The 18,797-nt window shown below is 41.4% G+C and overlaps 1 protein-coding gene across 1 annotated transcript in view; it reads left to right on the plus strand.

The window, feature by feature from the left end:
* ECM2 (extracellular matrix protein 2) overlaps positions 1 to 18,797 on the plus strand; it is a 193,122-nt gene that overhangs the window by 38,184 nt on the left and 136,141 nt on the right. Inside the window, exon 4 of the mRNA XM_082263026.1 lies at positions 4,502 to 4,780. Coding sequence (XP_082119152.1) covers positions 4,502 to 4,780 — 279 coding nt within the window. The remainder of the gene's footprint in view (positions 1 to 4,501; positions 4,781 to 18,797) is intronic.

The raw sequence follows: 18,797 nt of genomic DNA on the forward strand, positions 1-18,797 counted from the left end.
AGCATAATAATAATGTAAGGAAGCAGCGCTAAATCAATAACCAAGTGATTCAGTGTTAAAGCAATATTAAAATGAATAATGTAAGTCAAGTGAAAAAAATATATATAAAAAATATATATGTATAGAGTGACACCAAACTTATTTTGTGACAAACATAAAATATAAAGTGACACCAAACCTATTTTGTGACAAAAATAAAAACAATCAATTCAAAGGAGCCCATCCATAAGGGCATTAGAGAAATATATTTGAAACAAAGTTCAAACGGAAATATTTAATCCGCAATCAAGTTGACATATGAGTGTCCCCATACTCCCAATTTTTTGTGTTTCCACCACCGAGTGACACCAAATAAATGGACCATAATATAAATGGCCAGATGTGCTTATTAAATCCCTAAGAACAGACTGATTCCAAACACCAGGCATGTGTCCAAACGGGGTTACTCCATCAGCATGATGAAAAATAAAATATGTATATGCCCATATTGTAATCTGTAAAAAATGATTTATTAAAAAAACATGATAACAAGCAATACAATACTTGTAAATGAAATCACACTACAGAATCAATGGGCAGGAAAGTTTAAAATCTGCATATATTGGTAAAGCAAAACAAAATGCTTTCCCAAAAGCACCAAGCTGTGTGGCCATACCGGTCTCAACACGCCGGTTCAAAAGCATGCGTCATGACGTAGCATCGTAGCCATGTCCAACGCATTTCGTCAGAGAGATGTCGTTAGGGGACTGGCTTAGACTTCGTACATCACGCTCAGGGTTATAAAACACTACTCATAACTTAGCAACCAACACAGACTCCAGGGTGCTCATTATCATAACAAAGCACACTTGCAAAGAGACAGAGATACAACATTAGCTGCATATATGTGTAAAAACACCCATAGGCAAAAGGACTCCATCTAGTGGGGAAAGCAAAATATTATACCAAAAAATCTAAAAATTCAACAAAAAAAAGTAATCAGCCTGCCGCTTTGGGATAGAAACAAATACATATAAAATAAAGCAAATGAATATACCCAGGTGGTTATCTGCATAATTATGCATAACAATAAAAAATAATTCACAATAATCGTACATATTATATAAACATATGTGTATAGGATAAGTCAGAAAAATACAACCATATACTAGTCTAGAGCAACATTAGAAAACAAAATGGTAACTCAGCCATTATTAATAAAGCAATTTATGTCCCATTTGACATTCATGCCGAAGGGCACATAAGTCTTAGGGCTGTATATTGACTTTGTTTCTAATTGGTAAATCTCCCTCTTAATGTTACTGCCCCTCCAATGAGGAGAACATTTATTAATTGCCAAGAAAGTGCTACCACTAGGATCTCGTCCATGACACCTAGCAAAATGTTTTGGTACACTATGGTTCTGGACACCAGCCCTAATGTTAGAAATATATTATTTTAGTCTGATCTGCAATTTCCTAATAGTCCTCCCCACATACTGCTAACCGCATGGGCAAATGATTATGTATACAACATTTTTAGTGTCACATGTTATAAAGGAATTGATGTCATATGTTTTATTAGTTTGATTGGATGAAAAAGAATTGATTTTTCTACCCTTGAATACATTTACCCTACAGACCTCACATTTTGTGACAAGGGTAAAAGACTTTGAGTTTTTTAGGAGGGGGGGGGCACAATGTTTTGGGGCTACAATATTTCTGACGGTGTTCCCATATAAATGACATCAGGTCTTTTCAGAATAAGGGGACCTAGAACAGGATGGTTTTGTAAAACCTTACAATGTGAAAAATGCCCAATTAAACTTCTCAGAATTGGATATTTCTCTTTCATGGGCAATCAGTAGATCATCCCTATTTCTAGAGGCCATCTGTTCTATGACTGCATCCAAGTCACTGCCATTATAGCCCTTGTAATGGATCAACTGGCACCCACCTGGGTACCTCCATTGACGGATGCTCCTAGTGCTTCCTGAGGGCTCTAAGCACTCCAGCAGACACCATATGCTCCAGGTTCCAGTGGGTGAACCTCTCTTTCCCCAGAGAGTGGAACAGGAACAAGCTCTTACAAGAACTTAGTGATTATTCAAGGGAGTATGAAGAGCATAGTAATCCCTTGTAGCAAATTCCCCCAATAAGAGACAGGACTCTAGATTGAGGGTGAAGTAGAACTCTAGGTTTAATGGTACAGCTGCTCTTTTATACAGTTTTCCCCCACAAGGTTACCACCCAGGTGGACCTTGTGGGGAACAGGACATGAAATTCACAATCCAATAAAAACAGAGTTTTACACTAAGTCACTCCCATACAGTGTAAACAATCACTCCCCTCTGCCTGATTACATTATCCTATGCAGATGAAATTGTATACAGAAACAGAATTAACCTGAAATAATTATCTAGCCATCTGGAAAGAACAATGTGATGTCATTAACATTTAACAATGGGACAAGCAGACTTAGCACAATACACATTCCATCTCAAAACAGACAATAGGACAAGACTGCCAATGACAGTCTGTCTGCCCCCTACATTGAAGTACATGGAATATGCATTATCTCAATGCACAAACAATAGGGAAAGCCAGTCTCTGACATTGAAAGACATGGAACAGAAGCCAATGTGAATAGCTCTTTCAATGAACATGTTCAGAATCAAACAGCTGACAAATATTACTGTCCCACTTGAAGCGATTCAAACTATTAAGTATCTGTCTTTCACTCCCAGTGATGGTGAATACCATCACAGCCCTTTTCTATAAATCTAGACTTGATGTTCGGAGACTGGATAAAGAAATCTAGAGAAATTTCACCTCAGGCCCAAAAATTGTCTCTTGGGGATTGCCCTCAACCATGATGGATGCTAACATTATCTAAATAAGAGTTCCTGTCATTATCCTTAGAGTGATAGTGGATAACCCCTCCACACCCTCCTTAATAGCCAGATCAAGGAAATTTACCTGATCAGCGCTAGCTTCACATTGAAGCACAATGCCCCAATTATTGGTATTAAGGGGAGAAATAAATTAATGCAGAGACTCCAAAGGACCATCCCATGCTAGGAGGATGTCGTCTATGAATCTGCCCAGAACACAAGCTCCAGGCGCCTATATCCATAGATGGCATCCTCCTCCTATTTCACCATAAGTAAATTGCCCAAGCTTAGCGCAAATTTTGCGCCCATTGCAACTCACCGCTTTTGAACATAATACTGGTCATCATACCAAAAATAATTATGTGTCATGTAGAGAAACGCTGAGACACCAATCCCAACTCCCAAGACTCATCATGTGTGGATAGTCTCAATTCAGCAAGTAAATACACACACTCAATAAGATGTTCCTAGAGTGACTTATATTTATAGTAATATAGTGATGATAGGCTGAAGAGACAGGTTGGGTAGAGATGGTAGATGACAGACACTTGAAAGGAATGTTCTTGAAAGTAAGATAGTAGCAGATGGGATGCAGATAGGTTTAGCAATCATGTATGGTAGCAGATGATAGAGTAGCAGGTGAACATACAGGATAGACCAACCCAGTGCAAGAGCAGATGGTATTAGGCTCAAGAGCTAGCAATCTTAGTTAATGCAGATGTAGTAATAGTCCTTAGTATGCAGAGCTAGATAGTGTAAGCTTTAGTATGAAGGTTATAGAGGTTTCCCCTGTGGGGTACTTATCACTAGTAGCAATGTAGTAGAGGAGAGGTTCGGCAAGAGCGGATGATCCGGTAACGGGATACAGGGATCAGCAGCATGGTTCCGATAGCGAGGTATGCTTGCAAGCATGAGAGCTTCAAGGCAGATTATGCGGCGTTGAACGAACATGTGAGTGAGACCGCCGGAGGTTGAAATAGCCGCTCCAGCGGCGCTCAGTGATGACAGCATCGGTCTTAAAGGTGTATGCGCACCTTACCAAAAGAGAATGGTGGGGCGCATACACTTAGGAAAAGTGGAATTAGGGTACCAAAGGTACCAGAACATTACAAGCTGCAGCCAAGTCCATCCTTGCCATCAGAGGCTCTTGTGAAAACCTGCTGGCTCTTAGATTCTGCTCCCTGGGGAATCCTATGCTCTAGCTCCCTGTCCAGGACCGTGGCTGAGACCCTGCGTAGCTGCTTCTCTTAACCCTCGACCCTCAGCTGTCAGTTGTTGGGTTCACAAACTCCGTGGTGTGCCCCTAATCACTTGCTCCCGCAGGTGAGACTGACACTGGATTGCGGATTAAAAATGTCCGTTTGAACTTTGTTTCAAATATATTGATCTAATGTCCTCGTGGATGGGCTCTTATGGACTGATTGTTTTGATTTTTGTCACAAAATACGTTTGGTGTCACCCTATACATATATTTTTACATTTTATTTGCTTTATTAATTTTTAGATTGCTTTAACACTGAATCACTTGGTTATCTTTACTATTCTTCTTATAGTTCCCTGATGCATGACCTATGTTGGTGTTATATTTTTAAGATAACAAGGAATAACTAATGTTCTTTATCTCTTCAGAGAAGAAAAAGCACAAAGCAGTAAGGACTGGAACATCACACCATGCAGGCACACAAAAGCCAAAGTTTGTCCAAGAGGATAAAGCGAAGAAGCCTGTAGACACCAACTCATTGCCATCTCTACCAACTGTTTTAAGTTTAATTCCACCAACTCCTCATCACATCCCTTCCCTGCCTAGTGGCTGCCTCCTATCTGAATCAACCATCGCTTGTGGTAACACAAGGATGACCTTCCTCCCACTCATGACTGACCTGGGACTGAAGACACTGTACTTAGCCGGTAAGAGCAGCACACTGGGTTTATACAAAGCCAAAGTAATGGGAATTTATGGTAATAAGTCTTGCATAAAAAAAAAAAGATGCATATTAGGAGACATTAAATGGGGTTTTAACTTAAATGTGACCAACAGAAATATGTGAGCTACCATTCCAGTTGGCTGTCTCTCTCTTGCTTCTATGCTTTCTGAGATTCTGATGTGAAATCCACAAGTATAGGTCAGCAATGGCAGGTTCTTAAGGCCCCTTTCACACACGCAGACCATTAATTTGATCAGTTCAGTCTTGTTTTTTCACAGAAAAAATGGATAAAGTTTACATCAGTTTTTCATTCATTTTTTACATCTGCCAGCTAGAGTCCTTAACCACTTGAGTCCTGAAGCCATTTTCACATACAAAAACATCTGTTTTTTTCATCTGATCCTTTTTTTTTTTTTTTTTTTTAATGGAAGAGATGCATTGAGGTCTGTTTTTCACCCGTCAATGGATGCATGAAAAACAGACAAACAGTCCTTATGTGTGAAGGGAACTATGGGTGGACATAGTATCAGATAATTTTTAAGCTACGTAATATGTAAGTGTGACACAGTACCCCCTTTCCCCGAAGCAATGCCTTTTTTGCTTTTCTCCCTATATGGATGGCATTATCTTAATACAGGCACTATCTAAGGCAGCCTCTCTCAATTTTTTTAGTGAAAACACTTCTGACTAATCATGAATTATTCTCTTTTGTTTCCAAGGAAAAAAGGAACAATTCTGTCACCATCCACTCCCGTTGTTTTTTTTTTGTTTGTTTATATTGTCAAATATGTAACATTTAAAGCGTCTGTCTGTCATTAGTCTAAAAGTATATTTAAATCTGTAACGGATCAACCGGAACTCCGACCTGGTACCTCCGTTGACGGATGCTCCTAGTGCTTCCCGAGGGCTCCAAGCACTCCACCAGACACCATAACCACCTCAGACCCCACGAACCGCCGCAGCTTGGTTGGGGTCTCGCCGTCCCCTACCCATCCTGGACCTACGACAAGGTTCTAGTGGGCGTACCTCTCTTTCCCCCAGAGAGTGAAGCAGGAACAAGCTCTTACAATAGCTTGGTGATTATCCAAGGGAGTATGAAGAGCATAGCAATCCCTTCTACCATACCCCCCCCCCCCCAAACATGAGTCGACACTTCATGAAGGGGTAAAAACAGACTAAGTCTCTCAGTGTGAAGTGGGAATAAATCTTCATATTTCTATATGAAGATGTTGCTGACAAATATTACTGTCCCATCTGAAGCAATTCAAACCATTAATTATCTGTCTTTCACTCCCAGTGAACACCGTCACAAAATCCAAGAACAAAAATGTAATATATTGCTGCTTACCAATCCTTAGATGTGGTGGCTGCATACGTTTCTTTTAGGCTAAATACATTTTCTGCAAGTACTGAAAATACCTGTTGACCTTAATATGAATGCACTGTCCTTGTACCTTCCTGTGAACTGAACTGAAATATCAAACAATGTTATCCGGAAGAGTTTTACAATGCCTCATGGGACGTGTAGTTCCGTAACAGCTGGAGGGCCGTAGTTTGAGGATCCCTGCAATATATCATAGACATAGGTCTCTATATGACTCCACCTTGAGAACTTTATGGACTTTAACGAACATTTTGTCCTTAAGGATCCACTTGCCTAATATATTGTGACTAATATATTATAGCTATATATTCGTAGCCTTTGATAAATAGGCTGCATTTAGCGCTGCTAGTGCTTATATGGGCTGTTGCTCTTGTACGCACCTGTTTTTGGATATCATAGACAGAACCCCATTTTTGTAGCAAAAACCCACTGCCTGGCCAAAAAAAAGTTGAAACAAAACAAAAAGGTCACACACTGTAATATTTTGTTGGCTTTGATTACGGCATGCATTCCCTGTGACATTGTTTTCATAAGCTACTGCAACTTTACAAGATTTATTTCCGTCCAGTGTTGCATTCATTTTTCACCAAGATCTTGAATTGATGATGGGAGAGTTGAACCACTGTGCAAAGCCTTCTGCAGCACAAAGATTCTGAATGGGGTTAAGTTCTGGACTCTGTGGTGGCCAATCCATGTGTGAAAATTATGTCTCATGCTCCCTGAACCACTCTTTCACAATCTGATGAATCCTGGCATTGTCATCTTGGAATATGCCCTTGCCATCAGGGAAGAAAAAATCCATTGATGGAATAACCTGGTCATTCAGTATATTCAGGTAGTCCTCTGACCTTATTCTTTGGGCACATGCAGTAACTATCCAATAGGATAGTTACTGCATGCTTAGTTTAGTTAGTTGCTTAGTTAATTCCAGGTAGTTACTTTTCTTTGGCCAGGCAGTGTATATACATTAAAAATTGGTATTTTAGTATACAAATGATAAAAATGTGGCATCATATCCATATATTGCAACAGAAGATTCACATAAGTTCTACACATGAGTTGATATCAATGGGGGCATTCCACATGCTAGCTCAACGCATTTCAAACATTCATATGTCTTCCTCAGGAGCACATCAATTCACTAATGTTTAGCCCATGCAATAACGTATTCATATGATTCACATGTGCTCCTGAAGAAGACTGACGGATGGTCAAAAAGCTTTGAGCTAGCATGAGGAATGTTTTAATTGATATAAACTCATGTGTAGAACATATGTGAACTTTCTGTTGCAACAAATGAATATGTAATTACATTTTTATCATTTGTATATATAAAATATGAATTTTTACTATGTACTTGTGCGATACCAGTAATATCTCATATGCCTTTTAAAGTCTCCTAACTATATAAATTGGGTTCTGTCATAGATACAGTACATTGAGTACTGCATGTGGGCGGGGCCTAGGCCCCGGGAAACCCAGAAATAGACCACACACAGTTGTAAAATTGGCTGGTATATTGAATATATACGTTAGCAGTAAAGGCTATAGACAGTTTTGTAGGCACTGTTATAAGGCAATTTAGCAGTTGGGGTTTACACAGTGTTATCAGGTTTGGGCCCGTATTAGAGGAGGACAGCTTCCACTGGAAGGATGGTGGTTGGTGGTGTACCAGGATGGTACTGTATTAGGAACTTCTCCTTGCACTATATACTTTCCCTAATTTGCAAGATCTCTGTCCCTGACCTACCAATAACTTCAGACTTGGATACCCCATTATAGAGAGTCCCACACCAAGATGGGGGCCCAAGATCTCGGGAGATTACAGAGTCCAATCTGACAGCTGACCTCTTTGAGAGACTTACGGAGTCCATCAAGGGACAGTTTCCCTAACAGACTCCACTTCATCTGTAGAATGGCACAGTGCCACCTACAGGATGGAGGGAAACCTGCAACTGCCTACAAGCAAGCATTTTCACCCTAGGACAGGAAATGTGTTACTGGCAGGATCAGCCAGTGAAAATAAAAGAAATAAAACCAATAAAAAGACAGCTAATGTAGCCACCTCATCCAAGGACTGCTAAGTTACATAAAAGTTTTTTTCTTGGGTTTACACATCTTTTAAGATATCTGACTCTTCATGGCTTTTTAAATGCTGTTGTGCTTGGAATTACAATATTCAGACTTATTGGAAGCTGGAACAGGGCATGACTGGCAGCCTTAGCAAGAACTGCCAAGTATCACTGGCGGTGTTGGCATCAGGACGGTAGCACCGAAGGGGGGAGGTTTTGATCCAGTTTGGTCAGAGATGTAATTGAGGCCAAGCTGTTACATTTATATATGTGCAACAAAGGAGCCACACTGTCTACATTTCTCATGTCAGTCTGTTCTTTTTAAGGCAGCACCAGTAATAGTTATGTGTCTGTAAAGTCAAAAGGTAGTTTATGAAGCCTGTGCAGCACATCTGGCCTCATTTAGTAATCTGACCATGTGCATGAGAAATGGTTGGGGTTGGAATAGAAGCAGAAAATTCTCAACCTAGATAAATACAGCTTAATCCATGAAGCAATAAACTAAACGTTCATCACATGATGCAGCATTCCGCTGGATGCACATGTAGCAACAAATGGCATCAGATGTAGCAGCAGTTAAAAGGGAAGTATGGAGAGCAATGGGTTTATGTGAAGTCAACGTAAATCCATTAAAAAAAATCTCATATATTCTTTAACATGTTAATGTAATTTCAAAACCAGACCTCTAGCCAAAAAAACAAGATAAAAAGGAATAGCCCATTAAAAGATAAAATAAAAATCACAGCTTTTGTTGCAGTATTCACCTTCAATCCTGAGATTTCCCCAGCAGTATTTTTTCTGCCAATAGAGGTCATCAGTTTGATGGCCAAAATCATTCAATCAAGTTTCTTAGAGCCCAGGTCCTCCTAGACCCACCCCAGACTGAGACTGTACAATTTACCACTTCAGCTCCAGAAGGTTTTACCCCCTTAATGACCAGGCCATTTTTTACGATTCAGCACTGCGTTGCTTTAACTGACAATTGCGCAGTCGTGCGACGCTGTACCCAAATAAAATTGATGCCCTTTTTTTCCTCTAAATAGAGATTTCTTTTGGTGGTATTTGATCACTTCTGAGGTTTTTAGTTTTTGCACTATAAATAAAAAAAGAGTGACAATTTTGAAAAAAAAAAACTTTCTGCTATAAAACATTCCCAATAAAAAAATATATTTTTTTTATCAGTTTAGGCCAATTTGTATTTTGCTACATATTTTTGGTAAAAAAAAAATCCCAAAAAGCGTATAATTGGTTTGCGCAAAAGTTATAGCGTTTACAAACTATGGGATAGATTTTTCGACTTTTTATCATTATTTTTTTTTTTATTAGTAATGGCAGCGATCAGCAATTTTTATCAGGACTGCGACATTGCGGTGGACAAATCTGACACTTTTTGGGGACCATTGACATTAATACAGTGATCAGCGAGCAGTACTGTTCCTGTATAAATGACACTGGCAGGGAAGGGGTTAACACTGGGGGTGATCAAGGGATTAAATGTGTTCTCTATATGAGCTTTCTAACTGTAGGGGGGTTGGATTGAACAGAGGCACAGAGAGATCAGTGATTCAGCTTAGCCTAGCTGAATCGCATGATCTTTCCCTGCCTCTCTGACAGGAGAGCTGTCTTGCATTGTTTACATTCCAGACCGCTCTCCTGTCAGTCTAGCCGAAGATCACGGGAGCCTGCTCCTCCCATGGTCTGCCTCCTGCTGTGTCTAGATCTATGTGATTTAGCATAGCCGAGCCACCCTGCCACAGTAAATCGTCGTGGGGCGGTCGGCAAGTGGTTAAAGAAAAGCAGCACAGTGATGAGTTTCAGCTTCTTGACAGCACATGAACCGATTGGCTCTTTGTTCTGTTTCTTCTCTTCATTTCCCTTCCCAACTGCTAAACAGAGACTGCAGTAGGCTACACATTATACAATTATATAATACCCTGCTCTGCCTTTATGCTTTATAACAAATACACTGCATTAGAAACATAACTGGTGATTGATTCTCAACTGCATTTGGCTTGAGTGATCAAGATACTCAATTACCTTTTACGACCCTTGCCTGTGTCTGTGGCTGGTCTGGTATTGTCCATCTCCCCTCCCATATTCATTTGTCCCAAATCAGATTCTATATTGATCAATTGACGAATGCTTGCCTACTCAATATCCCTATAAATTTAAAGTGGCCTATGGGGAGGTGCACACACCATGTCTCTTTCCTGAGTGTCTCGGTCACGAGTGTTGCACAGTTTCACCGCCTCAGTTTAACTAACCCAGGATAGCAAAAGCTGTATGAAGATACAAAAATTCTGCTCCATTCTGGAAAGACAGCAAGTAAACCAGCATTTGACATTTATTTTATTTGAAATCTTATTCCCTCTCTTTATCCACTAACATGCTAATTCTACTCTTTCTTTTCACATCAGTGTACTCTATCCTCAAATTATCCTTACTTTACCCCTCCTCTCTACCCCACAGCATACACATATCACCCTCACTCCTAACCTTTCCCTACTACTGTACCCATCACCTCCTGCAATTGCTGAACCCACATGCTGACCTAAACACCAGGGCAGTTAGACATGTGCCATCTTACCTTTACCCTCCTCCTTCTGCTAGCCTCAGGGGACATTGCTTCAAATCCCGGTCCTCTATTTTCTAACTGTAAACCACATAACCGGCACCCCTTCTCCTCTGGCAACAGCTGTAATCCACTCAGTTTAATTTCTATCCTCCTGCCTCCTAAAACCAGCCCCCCAATCTCATGCGCCCTTTGGAATGCCCGCTCAATCGGTAACAAGCTCACATCTGTGCATGACCTTTCTATTTTCTCTCATGGCTTTAACATTCTCACCATAACTAAAAACCTGGCTTCAAAATTTAGACTCAGCTTCTCCTGCTGCCCTCTCCCATGGTGGCCTCCACTGGACTCATTCCCCCCAGACCCAACTGACAGGAAGAAGGGGGAGTTAAATTTATTCTATCCCCACAAAACACCTTCCAAGTCCTTTCTATCCCTCCCTCTCTATCCCTTATTTGAGATGCACTGTATTTGTCTGTTTTCTCTCATTTCTCTGAGGATTGCAGCAATTTATCGGCCTCTTGGACGTGCTTTTTCTGATGAGTTCGCTGCCTGGCTACCCTACTTTCTCTCCTCTGAAATACCCACTATCTTGGGGACTTCAACATCCCTGTCAATGTTAACAGCCCAGCTACAGCTCAACTTCTTAACTTTACCTCATCTTTTGGCATAACCCGATGGGGACACACTTCCACTCACTCCAATGGTAATATCCTCGACCTTGTATTCTCCCATCTCTGCACTTTTGGCAACTTCACAAACACCCCTTTTCCTCTTTCTGATCACAACCTCATCAGCTTCACTGTATCCTTGCCTCCAACCACCCATCCCTCCAAGCAGCAAACAATGACTTGTAGGAACCTTCGCCACTTTAACCTTTCCTTTCTCTATTCTGCCACTGACCACCTATATGATATAATCTCTCACCTGTCCTGTCCTGGCCACCCCTGTTTACAACAGTTCACTCTCATTATCACTGGACACACTTCCTCCTCTAACTACATGCAGAATCAGGCCCCGGCCATTGACACCGTGGCAAACTGACAACATTAGAAATCTCAAGAGACATCACCATGCTCTTGAATGGCTGAACGGCTGTGGTGTAAAACCAAATGCCTGCAGGACTTCACCCTATATAAATCTGCAATCCTATATACTGTAAATCTGCCCTCCTAAAATACAATTCCTGCCTCCATGCTGCCAAAGAAGCCTACTTTGTCTCTCTCATTAATAACTTGTCATCCAGTCCCCGTCGGCTCTTCTCAACCTTTAACTCTCTGCTTTGTCTCCCACCCCCTCTACCCACTTACTCACTACCCAAGAGATTGCCAATCGCTTAAAAGACAAGATTGATGCAATACGTGAGGACACCTCCACTGCTCGTACATCTTCCCCACTCAACATACCTTGCCTAACAGCACAGTCAACATTCTGGCTACTATTGAAGGTTACAAATCTTTTTTCTCAGATGACCACCTGACCAACTGTCCCCTCGATCCTGTTCCCTCACAACTACTACAGTCACCCTCTTATTCCATCCTATGCTCCCTCACTCACATCGTCAATCTCTCCCTCTCTAGTGGCACTTTTCCCTCCCCACTAAAACATGGGCAGATCACTCCCATACTTAAAAAGACCTCACTGGACCCCACCAACCTGAAAAATTTGAGACCCATCTCACTGCTCCCATTCACCTCTAAACTTCTAGAACGCCTAGTCTACAACTGTCTTAGCTCCTACCTAACCTTCTTGATCCCTTACAGTCTGGCTTTCACTCGCAGCACTTCACAGAAACTGCCTTACTAAAAGTCACTAACGATTTACTAACTGCTGAAACCAATGGCCACTACTCTATACTCCTATTACTTGATCTCTCTACGGCCTTTGATACTGTTGACCACCTGCTCCTTCTCAAAAAACTCAGTTCCCTTGGCCTCCAAGATTCTGCTCTATCCTGGTTTCTGGTTGTCCTCCTACCTATCACAGCGCTCCTTCAGTGTAACCTACAACTCTGTCTCCTCCTCTACATTGCCCTTTCTGTGAATAACCACCATGGATTCCAATACCATCTATATGCCGATGACACCCAAATCTATCTGTCTACTCCTCACTCCTACAGTCTCCTTAAGCATTACTAACTTACTAACTGACATATCAGCATGGAGGTCACACCACTTCCTTAAACTAAATCTCTCTAAAACTGAGCTGGTAATACTCCCCCCCCCCCCCTGCCCATGCCCCCCTCCATGACTTTTCCATCAAAATCAGTAATGCAACCATCAATCCCCTCCCTCATGCCTGGATACTAGGTGTAATCCTTGACTCTGACCTGTCCTTTCAGCCACAGATCTAAGCGTTGTCAAAAGCATGTAGACTTCACCTCCATAACATCTCCAAAATTTGCCCCTTTTTAACAAATATAACCACCAAGCTACTCATTTACTCCCTTGTTATCTCTCGCCTCGACTATTGAAACTCCCTTCTCATAGGCCCATCTCTCCATAGGCTCTCTTCAGTCTATCACAAATGCTGCTGTCAGGCGTATCCACCTTACCAACCGCTCAGTGCCTGACACCCCCTCTCCGCCAATCCCTTTACTGGCTCCTGATCGCCCAGTGAATTCAATTCAAAATACTAACCACAACATACAAAGCCATTCACAAATCTGCCCCGAGCTACAACAGCAATCTTGTCTCCAAATATCACCCAAACCATCCTCCCTGCTCCTCTCAAGACCTCCTACTTTCAAGCTCCCATGTCTTGTGCTCCCATGCTCATCTCCAGGATTTCTCCAGAGCCTCTCCTATCCTCTGTAACACTCTACCTCAACCTGTCCGGCTATCTCCTACTCTAACTGCCTTCAGGCGATCCCTGAAAACTCATCTCTTAACCACTTGCCGACCGGTCACGTTGATCATACTGCGGCAAAGTAGTTCGTTATCGTCCAGCGACGTAGTACTACGTCGATGGACTCCGCCCCCTGTAGGCAGTGCTCGCGCGCCGCCGGAGGCGCGCTCCCGCTGTTTTCATTCACAGCGGGAGTCGGGCCAGGGGAGGAGCAGCGGCGATCGCCACTGCTCTTCCCCGATTGTCGGGGAATCTAGTTTGGAGATCCGCCCGCCTGTGTAAACAGAGCGGGCGGATCTCCACAGTGACAGGGAGTTACAGATCGCAGTGTTCAGCATAGCTGAACATCCGATCTGTCCCTGACCCCCCACACACGTCAGTAAGCACCAGGCATACATTAACCCCTCCCTCTCCAATAAAATTAACCCCTTCCCTGCCAGTGTCATTTTTACAGTAACAGTGCAGATATATAGCACTGATTACTGCAGTAATGTCACTGGTAACCCCAAAAGTATCAAAAATGTCAGTCAAGGGTCCGATCTGTCCGCCGCAATGTCGCAGTCCCGCAAAAAAAATCGCAGATCGCCGCCATTACTCGTTAAAAAAAAAAAACACCAAAAATGACAGAAATCTTTCCCTTAGTTAGTAAGCGCAATAACTTTTGCGCAAACCAATCAAAATACGCTTATTGTGATTTTTTTTTTTACCAAACATAGGTAGCAGAAAACAAATTGGCCAAAAATTAAAAAAAAAATTAGATTTTTACATTTTTTGGGGGGGGGGAATTTCATATAAAAAAATGTTAAAAATATTGTTATTTTTTCAAAATAAACGCTCTTTTTTTGTTTATAGCGCAAAAAGTAAAATTCGCACAGGTGATCAAATACCACCAAAAGAAAGCTCTGTTTGTGGGAAAAAAAGGACGTAAATTTTGCTTGGGTATGGCGTCGCATGACCGCGCAATTGTCAGTTAAAGTTGCACAGTGCCGAATCGCAAAAAGTGGCCTGGACGTAAGACAGCAAAATCCTCCGTTGGTAAAGTGGTTAAGGGAAGCCCATGACTCCTCCAACTAATCCTTTACCTCTTCCATCAGCTCATTCGCCACAGTTACAACCTTTTGTACCACTTGCCCTACCCTTTTAGATTGTAAACTCTTCTAAGCAGGGCCTTCTTAATCCTCTTGTATTTTATGGTATTGTAACTGTATTGCCTAAAGGAATTTTATAAAAATAATTGTATAATGTGTAGCCAACTTTACATTGCTTCCATTTATACAATACATTCAATTGAAGAAATTGGTTTTATTAGGGGTTCTCTGAGATCTGAAAGTGATTTTATGAGTTCCTCTGGTGTAAAGAGGTTCAGAAAGGTTGAGTTACATACTTTCCACTGGACTTGTTCTGTAATTTTGAAGATGTATTTTGCAAGTTCTTCAGTTTAAATGAGTATCAGGAAAATACCCCAGCATCCATATCCACATAGGTAACTCAGGCACCTTATTCTAATCACCATGGAATATGCAGACGTTGATTTGGATGAGAGGTGTGAAAGTTCTGGTTACACAATCCCATTCTTGGTGTCAGGAAGGCATCGTAGGTATTAATCCTTTGATTTACCTGGTTGAAGATATGAATTATTGCCAAAACACTGGGGTAGTGATGCTACAATGGAATTATAAGTGAGAGACAGATGCTGTCGAATGTGGTGGTCTTTACCTTACACCTAGTAGAACTGAAAAGTGATTCGGAGAAGCTACTAAACATCTTCAACATTACAGAACAAATCCAGTTGAATTTTATCTACTACTAGATAAACCATGATCTGGATAATTGAGAAGCTTCAAATAGATATTTGGTACAGAATATTGGACTTTTACATTTTATGACTTTAGTTCCCCTTTAACTTTTAAACTGCTTGAAGGTAGGGGCTTATGATAAAAGAAACATGCAATCTTTTTTTTAACCAAAAAACCTCCTTCCTACTGATCCTAGGAATTTTATATTTTGTGTGCACTGCCTATGGCACATGCACAATCCAGTGTACACTCTGGGCACTTTTTCGGCTTAAATAAGATGTAGAGAATTGAGCTGGGTGCCCAAATTACATAACTCCAGCATATATTGGCAGGAGATACATTATCAGAGGCTGCCGAACAGCAGACCCAAAAGACGACTGACTTAGAAGAAACCTGAGAGACAATAACAGTGGCACAGAGTGACAAGGGGAAGCACTAATGTCACGTATCTGGTGAAGGGCACACTAGAGTAGTAACTGTGCCATAATGGCAACAGTCCACCTACCCTGTAAAGGTCCACTTTAAACTATTTTGGAGGAGGGCAGAATTATGAACCATGGTGCTGCTATCTTTCTATGAGTAAAGAAATGAATGAAAACAGTTGTTGAATACCGAAGATACTTTTTTTTTTACCTAAGGTCACCCATTTAGACAATATCATATGGAACCCATCTGCTGCTCAGAACAATTTTTATGGTAGTTAGCTGTTTCAAAGAGGCAGTCTGACTGTGGATTCTGATATATTACATTTTTGCGTACAACATTTTTACACTATACACTTTTTGCTGACTTAGGCCACAGCAAAAAATTGTGTATTTTTTTGCATGAAACTTCCTTTACTTGTTTTCTGGAGGTTTATAGAAACCAAACAATTCTTTGGGATAAAAAAAAGAAATAAAAACCTTGATGAATGAGATTTCTTTTTTGTATTTTCAAGACCTTTGGAGACCTGACAGCAACAGCAACAGTGAATCATGATAGCAGGGATCTGTTGCTGGAAGGGAAGGCTGTACAATTCTGCTTTAGCGTTGCTTGAACCTTCGTATCAACAGGAAATTCTTTAACTTCACTGGTGACCTCACTTTATTGTAGAAGCATTGTGTTTCCATTGACTGCTACAGAGCACTTCCAAGGAGTGGTCTATAGCATGATCTAAGACCCAGGAGCTGATTATATTTAGCTCCAGGACTTAGTGCTAGACCCCAACGTCTATGCTAGTCAGACTAATAGGCAGACGATAACTCCCGGTGTAATTTTGATGTGGGACTGGCACAAACAGCCATTGTTCCAGCATTGTTTCAGAACAGCACCTGGTCCTCAAGTAGTTAAGAAGATGCTCATAAATAGACCCCATTGCCAGATTATTATTAATTTCCACAAAAATGTATGTGAATTTAACAAAAATGTATCTTATGTACCTGAAAAGCCTCCCTTAAAAAGCCCTGGGTACCACCATCTTGGATGTGATCTCAGCCGCCCCAGCGGACTAATACGTTGAAGGCCTAGTGATGTCCTGTCTTTGAATAAGGCAAGCAAGTAAAGTCAAGCATACAAAGGGGGCTCAAGAGTTTGTGAGATCCATCTTGAGAATTGCAGCATGAGCTGCTTACTCACAAGAATCCGGAGAAGAATTCTTGTTTTACCATTGCATGACTGCTAGCTTGCCTCAGCTATATGACCATCTCCTATAAACCACAGGTGATACAGTATGTGCTAGACTCAACACATTTGCACTAGGTAGTCACTAAGATATAGTACACATAACAAACCTGTATTGGTAAAGTATGGAGACTGTCACTGCTCACCTCTGGTTCAGAAAATACTAGTTTCCTGGCTATTGCACTAATACAGTGGGTTTGACATGCTGGGTAGTGTTCTCAGCTAAAGAGCACATATACTAGCAGATCAGTGCAGTGGGCCCGGGAAAGGTAATCGTCTTTTATTGAAGGGATCTGTACTATAGATAATATGAATACCCAAATGCCCCTTTAGATTGGTGGTCATTTAGGAAGAACCCCTTTACATGGTCAGTAGGAAAGGTTCCCCCTTACAATAGTGGTCAGTAAAGAAAAAAAAAACGCCTACATTGGTGGTCAGTAGGTGAAGGTTCCTCTCACATTGGTAGTCAGTGAAGAACTTCTTTATATTGGTGGTCAGAAGGAGTAGGTCCCCCTTACATTGGCGGTCAGTGAAGAAGAACCCCTCTACATTGATAAGCAGTATGAGAAGAGCCCCCTTACACTGATGGTCAGCAAAAAAAAAAACCTCTTTGCATTGGGGGTTAGTAGGAGAGGGTCCCTGCTACATTGGTGGTCAGTGAAGAAGGTCCCCTTTATTTTGGTGGTCAGTAGGAGAAAAGTCCCCTTACATGAAGGTCATTGAAGAAAAAAACCCTTACACTGGTCTGGTGGTCAGTTAGGTTGGGCAAACGGTTCGGCCCGAGCATGAGTATGGGCCAAACATTGTCTGTTCGTCCGTCCAGTGAACACCAGAATTATTGGGGCGCTCCACTGCTTATTGGGGCGCCCTACAATGCACTGCGTGTTGTATAGTGCAGTGGATAATTAGAAAAAGTAATGGTGACTGTGCCCAATCATGGCTCATTGCGTATAGCTCAACCCCACCCTATAAGAGGTTCCTTCCCAGAGCGGCCATTTGCAGTGTGATGTTGGAGTAGAGATAGATAGAACAGGGCTCTGTTCATTGCTACTAGAGAATTTGTGTGCTATAGTGTGTTATTGTGATTATATTGTGAGTGTAAAGTATCAGTGTAATGTCAAAATAGTGATAGTAGCTTTTCCGGGTTCGCCGCAGCTCAGAGTGCGTTCGAACGAAGGACAGAAGTGACGTTATTGGTTTTAGGAACCGGACACTTCATCAATGCATTTCGACCCTCCAGGGCATCATCAAGGACAATGTCATGGATGGAGTAGGGTGAAACTCATTGACATAATTTCTGGTTCCATAAATCAACGACATCACTTCCGTCCTTTGTAAGTAGTGAGTATTTATATATTTTTTATTGTTAGTGCACTTTTACTGCAGTATAGTTAGGTGCCTTAGTGCACGTTTACTGCAGTACATTCAAGTGCGTTAGTGCACATTTACCGCAGTATATTGAAGTGCATTAGTGCAGTTTTACCACAGTATATTTAACTGAGTTAATGCATGTTTACTGCAGTATATGGAAGTGTGTCATGGCAGTTTTACTGCAGATTATTGAAGTGCGTCAATGAGGTTTTACTGCTCTATAGTGAAGTGCGTCAGTCCATTCTTACTGCAGTATATTTTAGTATGTCAGTGGAGTGTGTCTGTGTAGTGAGTACTCA

Source organism: Pelophylax lessonae (assembly GCF_965119305.1).
Source record: "Pelophylax lessonae genome assembly, chromosome: 7".
Classification (NCBI taxonomy): domain Eukaryota; kingdom Metazoa; phylum Chordata; class Amphibia; order Anura; family Ranidae; genus Pelophylax; species Pelophylax lessonae.